This window comes from Silurus aristotelis, assembly GCF_946808225.1.
Source record: "Silurus aristotelis genome assembly, chromosome: 6".
Classification (NCBI taxonomy): domain Eukaryota; kingdom Metazoa; phylum Chordata; class Actinopteri; order Siluriformes; family Siluridae; genus Silurus; species Silurus aristotelis.
In genome coordinates this window covers 28,862,237-28,873,344 of record NC_139579.1, presented here as the reverse complement: position 1 = coordinate 28,873,344, position 11,108 = coordinate 28,862,237, and the positions used below count along the sequence as shown (strand labels likewise).

General features: G+C 35.7%; 1 protein-coding gene across 4 annotated transcripts in view; it reads right to left on the bottom strand.

Annotated features, from left to right (window-relative positions):
- Positions 1-371: 371 nt before the first annotated feature.
- slc16a9a (solute carrier family 16 member 9a) overlaps positions 372-11,108 on the bottom strand; it is a 15,244-nt gene continuing 4,507 nt past the window's right edge. The window contains exons 4-6 of one of the 4 annotated variants that reach the window (XM_083544757.1): positions 8,620-9,378; positions 5,725-5,789; positions 372-1,228 (exon numbers count right to left, since the gene is read on the bottom strand). In XM_083544757.1, coding sequence (XP_083400883.1) covers positions 1,220-1,228; positions 5,725-5,789; positions 8,620-9,378 — 833 coding nt within the window. In that variant the 3' untranslated portion in view covers positions 372-1,219. Of the gene's footprint in view, positions 1,229-4,809; positions 5,790-8,619; positions 9,379-11,108 lie in introns of those variants that run through there. The other 3 variants (XM_083544756.1, XM_083544755.1, XM_083544758.1) reach the window with 3 other exon arrangements.

Sequence of the window (11,108 nt, the reverse complement as noted above, 5' to 3'; positions counted from 1 at the left end):
CAAAGTAAATGTAATTTGTTACTGTACTTTTTCGCATATCTGTACTTTGTTGAAGCATTTCCATTTATTTTTAACCTCACTTCATTTTAAAGTCAAATATCGTACTTTTTACTCAACTACATTTTGCGAAATCATGCTAAAAATGATCATAGATGATTTTAGCCATAATAAATCATACTTTGGATAGTTAAGTACATTTGAAGGCAAATATTTGTGCATTTTTTTCAGGTTAAAGTTTAAGGGGAGCATTTTTTACTGGAGTAATATTTGACCTGCTGTATCTCTACTTTAACTCAAGTACATGGTTTGTGTACTTCATCCAACACTGATTACAAACCAGTTCTCAAACATTGAAACTGTTCCTATTATGTACATTATTAAATCGTTATCTTTATACTCAAAGAACCAGTGGAGAAATGTGATGCTGTCCTACTGCTCCCTACTTGTGTCCTGAAGATCCCAACATGTGATTTACAAGTTGCCAAAAATTCCACCAACAGAAGTCAACAAACACTAGTCGAAACCCCTATGGTTAGACCATTGCAATATCCATTTAAACCAATACAATTCCCATTTGAACCATTAAAACTATTACAAATCCTATGAGGATTTCTATTGTTTAATTTAATAATACTGGACACACACAAAAAAAAACAGCCTAGCCAATGTAGACAACCTAGCATGTTTTTGGGAGGTGACAGGAAATCAAAGATCTTGTAGGAAATTGGCAGAACAAATAAAACTCAAAACAGACACTAATCCATATTAAGGATAAAATCTGAAAGCGTTGAGTTGCCAGGTTTGACTTTTAGTGCCAGCAGATGCTTGCACTAGCTCCAATCAATTGTTCTTGTAGTTCTCGGCATGACAGAATACTTTAAGTTCTACAAATACACTATATGGACAAAATGTGTGGACGCTTGACGATAAGTTTTGTATGACATTTGAACATACCATTCCACATTTAGCTACTATTTGCTGTTATAATAACCTGCAATCTTCTAGGAAGATGTTCCACTAGATTTCTGGAGTGTGCTTGTGGAGACTTATGCTTATTTATGTTAATAAGGATGAGAAAGCATGTGGTGCAGTCAGTGTTTCAACTCATCCCAAAGATGTTCACTGGGTTTGAGGTCAAAGCTCCACTCAAGATCTTCCACTCCAACCCATGTAAACCATATCTTCATAGAGCTGGCTTTGTGCACATGCTGGAACAGGTTTAGGTCTCCTAGTTGAAGAGAAATGAAAAAATGTAATGCTACCACATCCAAAGACACCCTAAACATTTGTGTGCCTCCAAGAACTACATATTGCTGGAAAAGTGAAGAGTACGAATAGTTTTGCCCAAATACTGTATACAATGTACATGTGTTAAACCATTTTCAACATCACAGCCAAGATCCAAAATCAGATCCAAGTATTAAAATGAAGTTTATTAGAGTCGATAGGTCTTTTGAACAACTTTTTTTATTAGTTTGTTTATTCAAAAAATCAGAAAAAATAAATTTTTTAAAAAGAACCTTTGGTGATACATTTTTTAACATGATATGCAGAATTTGTTTTTGATACATTACATATTCATTTTAATATGGTATATATATATATATATATATATATATATATATATATATATATATATATATATATATATATATATATATATATATATATATATATATATATAAAAAGATACAATAAATAACAGCCAAGGACCAGCATGTAAAGATCAAACTTTTGTTTGGATTATTAATTATTTAATTTGAGATGTTTGAGTTTCTTGATGTGTTTCAGTAAAAAGTATAAATAAAAGACTTGCTACAATTTTGGCCGCAACATTCAGAATTGTTCAACTAAACACTTTTTTTTATGTATAGTCTAGAGACAACATACAAAAGAAGACAAAAGAACAGTCTCTCGAAGCTTCATTCTGTAATGTGTGCATTCTGATGATTTCAGATTGCAGATAGTCTAGATGAATGTTTTTGTGAATTTGGTTAAAACAAATTCTGAAGAAATGCAAAACAGACAAATCAAATTATTTTTGGTTCATAACATTCAGGCACATTTCTGAAAATGTAATAAAATGATTTATTACATTATAAACTGTATTTATATATTTCAAAATAAATATACACCAATCAGCCATAACATTAAAGCCACTGACAGATGAAGTAAAAAAAAAATAAAAATGATGATCTTGTTTTAATGACACCTGTCAAAGGACTTGATTTATTCAGCAGCAAGTGAACATTCTTGAAACTGTTGGAAGCAGGAAAATGGGCATTTATAAAGATCTGAGCAACTTTAACAAGGACCAGATTGTAAAACCTAGATGACTGGGTCAGAGCATCTCATAACATAATGTCTTGTGTGTCTTGTATGTAAGAATTTATGCAAAAACTTCAACATGCTGGACAAACACGTCTCATCCATGGAGCCACATTTTACAACTTAAAGTTTGGCAGCAGATCCAATTTAAAAGGTGCCAAATACCACAGGACACCTTCAAAAGTCTTGTGCAGTCCAAGCCTTGAAGAATCAGAGAAGTTTTGGTAGCACAAAAGGAGCGAAACTATTTAAGGCAGTTGGTTTTATTGTTATGGCTGATCAGCATGTACTGCACAGTATATTATATATGGAGTTTTTGCAGGTATACTCTACAAATTTAAAAACATTAATAACCCCTGGAAAACCGCATATAATCATACAACTGACATGTTTTTGAAGGAAAAGTACCATTATTTACTATCCTTTAGATCATAACAAACCTTTCATTTGAACATTTCTAAAATAACTTTTGATTGATATTAATATATTGTGTCCTTCGTCCAAAAGCTTTGGTTTAACAATGAAGAAAAGAGTAAAGGGGAACCAGTAAGAGGGGAAGAACGAAATTTGCTGTAAAAAAGAGAAGAACGAAATTTGCTGTGAAATGTGAGTCCAAAATTGTCATTTCTGCTTTTATAGTAGTGTGCAAAAGTTTACAAAATATATATTTTTTTAATTTAGTCTGTAATTAAAGTAGAAAACTGTACCTAGATTATACCTAGTGTTTAGGAAAGTATCAGTTAAAACTGAAACATACAAAAAAATTGAAATTAAACTATTCACCTTTGTTTATGTTATTTGTTCATAACACAAGGATATAAATGTAATTTCTAAGCAAGTAACACTGTACCATTCACTCATGAGTTCTTATAGCTTCAGCTTCCTGTACAGCTTCCTGTACAGTGCATCTGGAAAGTATTCACAGCGCTTCACTTTTTCCACATTTTGTTACGTTACAGCCTTATTCCAAAATGGATTTAATTAATTATTTTCCTCAAAATTCTACAAACAATACCGCATAATGATAATGTGAAAGAAATTTGTCTTAAATCTGTGCAAATTTATAAAAAATATAAAAACAAATAAAATCACATGTACATGAGTATTCACAGCCTTTGTAAGAATAAGAATAAAACTTGAGCTCCGGTGCATCCAGTTTAAACTGATCATCCTTGAGATGTTTCTGCAACTTGATTGGAGTCCCACAGTTATAAAAAAGCATTCACCTGTGGGTTTCACCTGTGGGTGAAAGGGAAGAAGTTTGGAAACATCAGGACACTTGGGGGAGAAGTGCCTTAGTCAGGGAGGTGACCAAGAACCAGATGGCCACTCAGCATTTCTCTGTGGAGAGAGGAGAATCTTCCAGAAGATAAAGCATCTTAGCACCACTCCACCAATCAGGCCTGTATGTTAGAGTAGCCAGACGGATGCCACTTTTCAGTAAAAGGCACCTGACAGTCTGCCTAAAGTTTGTCAAAAAGCACCTGAAGGATACTTCAGAGGCACCTGAAGGAAACAAAATTCTCTAGTCTGGTGAAACAATGATTGAACTCTTTGGCAAAGCGTCATGTCTAAAGGAAACCAGGCACCGCTCATCACCTGGCCAATACCATCTTTACAGTAAAGCATGGTGGTGGCGGTATCATGTTGTGGGGATGTTTTCCAGCAGCAGGAACTGGGAGACTAGTCAGGATCAAATGAATACTCAAAAAGAATTGATGCTGTAATTGGTGCCAAAGGTGCTTCAGCAAAGTATAGAGCAAAGGCTGTGACTACTTATGTACATGTGATTTTTTTTTATTTTGTTTTTTATTTTTATAAATTTGCAGAGATTTTGAACTCACTATTTTCATGTTGCCATTATGGGGTAATGTTTGTGGAATTTAGAGGAAAATAAGGAATTCAATCCATTTTGAAATAAGGCTATAACATAACAAAATGTGGAAAACCTGTTGTGCTGTGAATACTTTCCAGATGCACTGTATGTTGGATGAGGGCAAATTAGAGTTCCTGTACCTTTCTCATAATACCTATTATGAGTCCCTGGAACTGATTGTGGGGCTGGTTTTCAAATCTCACTCTCATGCAATTTTTCCAAACCAGGAATTTTGGCTAATATTCTTTTCTCCCATTTAAATGTTGACCAACCTTCAAAAGAATTCTGGTCAGTCCTGACCACTCCCAAAAGAATTCTGACCAATCCTGACCATTTTCAAAGAATTCTCACAAATCGCACTTGCTCCCAGTGAAATTTTGACCAATCCAATCCAGTTCCAATAGAATTCTGATCCACCCTGGCTGCCCACTCACAACAAAAATTCTAACTAAACCTGACTATATAAAAAAGAAATCAATAAAAAATTAAAATAATAATAATAATAAATAATAATATATAATATTAATAATACTAATAATAATAATAATAAATTAATAATAATAATAATAATAATAATAATAATAATAATAATAATTGTTTAATCCTTGCCATGACCAAAAACTGACAAATGATTTAATTGGTTCTGGCTGAATCCCAGTGCCAATTCATAACATCCAAAATACATCAAATGATTTTACAGAAATTTGTTACATAATATTCAGAAAGATATTCAAAAATCAAACATGACAACTATTTTTAAATTAGTAAGAAATCTAAAACCACAAACTTTCTGTCCATAAAAAAATCAAGAATGAATGTATAAAAGAAAGACATGTAAATGATAAAACCTAGAGGCATCTGTTAGGTTAATTGAAAAGGTTGGATCGGCATCGTATGGCAGCTGAAGGAAAATATCTCTCATTTTTTTTCAAACCAGTGCAGCAAATAAAAAGACAAGACAAAGTATATGTTTCTGCCCAATTACTTCACATTTGTCAACTAAATAAATACAGCTCATCTAATGTAGCTTTCTGGAGTTCTGCAAAAAAATAGTCTTAAAATTTAGGTTCACAGTGGAGAAAAAAAGGTAGCAATGCAAATGTATCTGTCCTAAACTTATATTAGTGCACTAAATACTAAAATGTATATATAAACTATACATTAGTTTAGGATTATGTAATTTGGGACTTTGCCTTTAAATGCTACCATTTGTTCCATGCTTCAGTTTTTATTCACAACTTCAAACTCTAGGAATGACAAGCTAATTCTTTTTATCAACGGTGTGTCTCATAGCCATTATCTGGTGTACTTGCAGGCACTGCTAAAGATGAAAGGCAATGGGAGGCTACTGACACTAGCTCTTCTTCACTGACATGTTCTAGTTCAGAAGTCACTCGGTTACATCCTAAGGGGTTTTTGAGTTCCTGGACAATGTCACCATCAAGATTAGCCAAAGCATTCTTCTTGTTAACTGGATTTTTGCAGAGCGAGGCTGTAATGAAGGGAACAGCGCCACCCACCAGCAAACAGCACCCGGTAAAGTAGAACGGGAGATCATAAGACTGCGTCCAATCAAAGAACAAACCTATGATGGAGAACAGAGAGGATAAATATGTGAACTCAACCCAATAACAGCACATATCATTTTCAAATTTCTACATTTACTACAAATTCTATACAAACATTTACAAGAGCTATCAAAAGCCATCAAGAGATATCTAGATTTTCTATAAAATGGGAGACATGCAAGTGTTAGTGTGTTTGAAATGTATAAAATATTCTGGATTTGTTTGTCATATCTAAGATGAAAAATAACCTTGAGTAACTTTGTTAGGTCGATGAATGATATTTTATAATATAGTGACAAACCAAACAGCTAAACCAGGTTAGTGAATTGTAACTAGTTTGCCCATTTAGGGTTTATCCACTGACTGCATTTTAGCTTGTTGTCCATAATAATCAAAGAAAAACAAGTCTCAGGGTCTTCCTGTCTTTAATTATTATCTACAAAGCTTGCAAAAGTTTGAAAAATTATTTAATGGTTTTTGAGACACACGCATGTTTCTTTAGTTTATATTTACCAAACTAGGTAAAAGGCAAAAACGCACAATTAGTGGACAGTGAATAATTGGAAGAAAATTATGTGGACACGAGTCCAAATTTAAAATTTTTGGCTCTAACATAAGAACATATGTAAGATGGAGAACAGAAGAGAAGATGTTAGCAGACTGCCTCACCCCCACAGTCAAACATGGAGGTGAAAACCTAATGGTTTGGGGTTGTTTTCGAGCAGGGAAGGTTGGAGACTTATTTCAGAAGAAAGGAATATAGAACCAACATGGCTACCATTCCATACCTCAACTCATGCCATGCAATTTCCTCTCGACTTCACCATGCTGTACAACAAGTCAATGACCAGAAGCATAGGTTGAAGCTCTGTAAGCGTTATTTGGAGAGCATACAGTCAGCTGGACCCTTACGAGAAAAATAAATCAAGGACCGTGACGTCGGAGCGACGTGGGGCCGCCTTCCCGTGGGTTTACCACCTGCAGGAGGGACTGTAAGGGACCGGTGCTGAGAGGATTGGGCAGCAGTCGAAGGCGAGGGCCTTGACAGCCCGATCCCTGGACACGGAGAAGTGTCTGGGGAATCTGCTTAGACTGCTGCCCCGCGACCCGAATTACGGATAAGCGGGAGAAGATAAAAATAAAAAAACAAGTCAGCTGGAGTGTAATCTATCATGAAATGGCCTTTCCAGTGGCCTTGCCTTGAGATTAAGTGGATCAAAAATCAGAAAGAAATCTCCAACTAGTGAAAAACAACTTTGGCAAGTTTTACAAGAGACATGGTAAAGTATTTCAGCGGATTGTTTGGAGAAACTTCCATTTGTCAATAAAAATTAAAGTGTAATATCTGTACATTGATATATTTGTTTGGACAATGTAAATCTTCATATCCTTCATAATCCTTTACATTACCTAGTTTGTTGCATACAAACAAAAAGAATATGCATTTAGGTCTCAGAAACACTAAAAGGCCTTTACAAATAATTGACAGGCACGGTATGTATTTGCCATTTTTTTATTAGTAATGTATACACTGACCAGGTATAACTTATTAATATAATAATGCCTAATATTAAGTTGCTCCACATTTTGCTGCCAAATCAGTCCTGACCTGTCGAGCATTAACAGCATTAACTTAATCAATTTGAGCTACAGAAGCTCGTCTGTTGAATTGGACCACACCGGCCAGCCTTCGCTCCCCAACCTTCATCAACGACCCTGTCGCCGGTTCACCACTGTTCCTTCCTTTGACCACATTTGATAGACACTGACCAATGCGGACCGGGAACATCCCACAGGAGTTGCAGTTTTGAGATGTTCTGACCCCGTTATCTAGCCATCACCATTTGATCCTTGTCAAACTCGCTCAAATCCTTACGCTCACCCATTTTCAAAGAAGTTGAAGTAAAAAGTAGCCATTACTACAACCTGCTTTAGTGTCACGCTGGTGAACCTCACATCATAATATTATTAGGGCTGTCAATCGATTAAAATATTTAATTGCAACTCAATCGTACATTTCTATCGTTGCTAAATGTACCTTAAATTAAAACTTTTTCAAGTTTTTAAGACTTTAACTAATTGTAACAGATGTTCTTAATATATACATTTCACTTAAAATAGCTCCCTTTGTTATTCATCATTTTATATTTATTTCATTATTTTACACTCTGGAAATCACTCTTTTATTATTCATTTCTTTTGAGATGTAATGTTTCTATAGTTAGATAGTATGTTCATTTGTATAGTGGTTGTTTTAATTGTTACGTATGGTACGTGACTTCTTTAAGAATGATGTTTCTAAGGAGAGGTCAATGCTGAAATTGTCTGGGAAGGCCACAGACTGAAGTTCCTTTATTAATTTTATTCGTTCAGAATAAAAAGTGCCCAAAGGAGTCTTTGTTGTCCGGTCTGGTTCATTCACCGACACAACGCAGAGAAAGGAAGAAATGCACACTGCATTAATCTGAAAACAGTGCACAATTAGAGGATAAAATTGATTAAAACTAAAATAACGAGCCTGGTTTGAAATTGTAAGAAGTAGAAGACAGATATTTGTGTAAACATGTAATGAGTAAAAGTAAAAGGTTGTCCGAAATATAAATATTAAAGTTAAGTGCAGTAGCAAAGTATTTGTACTTCGTTACTTCTGATGTGTATATATATGTGGAATTTCATCCAGGGTGTATTCCATGCGCCTTATTTTTAGGATAGACTCCAGATGAATGAATATTGTCAATCCTGAGCAGTAAAAGCCTGTCTCTTATCGATCGTCTCCTCTATCATAAGAAAGATAAGTGTCTAGGTTGTGGATTAGTACATGTGTGTTTGAGTTGTTCTACTTCACACCTACGACCGGAGGTCCCAGAATGATCCCGAAGCCGCCGGAGCACATAAGGAGCCCGTGTGCTTGGCCGAGGCGTTCAATGCCCACAATGCGTGTGGTGACGTAGGACGTGATCGACCAGTTACCTGAGAAAAAGCCAATGACAGCTGAGATCACCTGAAGCCCAGCATAACTCTTCCACATGGGCACTACTAGCAAAGAGGTGCCCATCGCAGCTACCGTCATGGCATAGAGTTGCAAGCTGTTCACCCAGTGCACATCTGCCAACATACCCAGTGCCAGCTTACCCACTACTGTTGCAGCAGCTGTGATCGAGACAAGAGGGATGGGTGTCACATGATCGAGGAGGCCCTCGCTCTGAGCCACATCCTCCATGAAGAGCACGGGTGGGATTGCACCCAGGCTGTATAGGAAAAATGAGACGCAGAGTGACACAAACGAGGGCTTTCGCAAGCACTCACGCATGCCATGCATGTACTCGGGGTGAGGCTGGAGGTGCTTTTTGATGATGCATACCAGCGTCTGATGCTCCACTAAGGGTTCCGTAACAAGTTCTTTGTCATAGAGAGATTCGTCTGCACACCTCAGTGCAGCCTTCTGTCTGATGTAGTATCCAGGAAGGTTTAAAGGTCGCATAGGTCCAGCACAAGCGATCAGGTTTAGTGCCAGAGCACCAACAATGAGTAGACACCCTTCTAATCCGTAATGACCAATCAGCTTGTTCTGCATTGAGGCATACATAAAGCCACCTATGCTGGTTCCTGAAAATTACAAACACACACACACACACACACACACACACACACACACACACACACACACACACACACACACACACACACACACACACACAATTATAGCACAACACATTCTAAAATGTGCATGTTTTTAATGTCTAAAAGACATTTCTAAAGTCACTAGCATGGGTCACAAAACCAGCAGCCAGAGTTACCACATGACAATCCATTATCTAAGGAAACCATGTCACATTTAAACACAAAAAGTAGGGCATAAAAAAAAAAAAAGGAAGAATAATATTTGCTTAAAATTTGAAACCCAAATCTGTTCCAGCATGGCAATGCCCATGTGCACAAAGCCTGCTCCGTGAAGATATGCTTTACATTGTTTGGAGAGGAAAATCTGGAGTGGCCTGCTATAGAGGTCAGAGCTCGATAGCAGGCCACTCAAGACATATTCCTGGGTACCTACATTATATTTTCAAAAGTTTGCGGACTCCTGGTCATAAGTAAGGTGCATAAGTATATGCTTTTTGAGCATTGCATCCCAAATGTTGTCACAATTTGCTTTTATAATTCCCTTCACTCTTGTGGGAAGAAATTATAAAAGCAAATTAGGACAATATTTTGAATGCAATGCTTAAAAAAGCACATACTTCTGGGAAGAGTAAAGGGAATTATAAAAGCAAATTGGGACCAAATTGTGGAATGCAATAAGAAAAAGCACATACTTATGCACCATACTCATGACCAGGTGTCCGCAAACTTTTGACAACATAGTGTAGATACCCAGGAATGTGTCCTAAAAGACAGGATTTTTTTTTAAAGCAATCTTGTAGCATTCTGCATAGTAAAAAAATAGCAAATAAGTGTCTAACACCTTGAAAAAGTTCTCATAGCCCCGGAAGTCTAAAATCTATTTTCTAAAAAGATTCCTCTGAGATTTTAATCTGGGAAGCTGAAACTGCTGATGCTACTGGATTAAACCACTTACTGGAAGGCGGAACCTAGAGCTATTCTCTTTTTCCTCCAGGTCAAATAGCACTAAACTCAACTGTTTTTGAGGCAAAACTTCAGCATGCAGCTTACAAAAAACTGACTGTATTTGTGGTGGTCTTTGATATTGCATAGGATTCAAAGGAAATATGGCATAAAGGCATATTCTATTGTCTTTGACTATTCCAGAAATATGTTAAATATTATTAGAGTTAAAAAAAATACACAGGTAAGTTTAACACTTTCGGAAATCTGTTAATAAATTGCCACAAACATAGAAATGTGGCTGAATTACAACGATTGGTGTGACAAAAAAATGGTTGAGGACAATTAGTTATAGATGCACCCAAGGATCATGGATATGCCTAAGGCAGGGGTGGAAGAATATAGATGTTTTAGTAATATGGATAATGTATCATAGAAATGATAAAATATAAGATATGAGATGAGATCAAATAAAATAAGATATTTATTAATCGCAAAAGAATTATTTTGAAAGACATTGTTTCATATTAGACCTATTGCATCTTTGTTCCTGGTGTTCAGCTGTTCTTTTGCCAACAGTTCAGCTTGTACTACATTGTGTGGTGGAAATTACATAGGATTCACAGGTAGTAGGATGTAAACACATTAATATTAAAAATATTATTTGAGCTACAGAATACAATAAGTAAATTTAACACATTCTGAATATGAGCAACTTTATCTAATATTTTTAATTGGATTATTATAAATAAAATATAAGATAATTAATTATG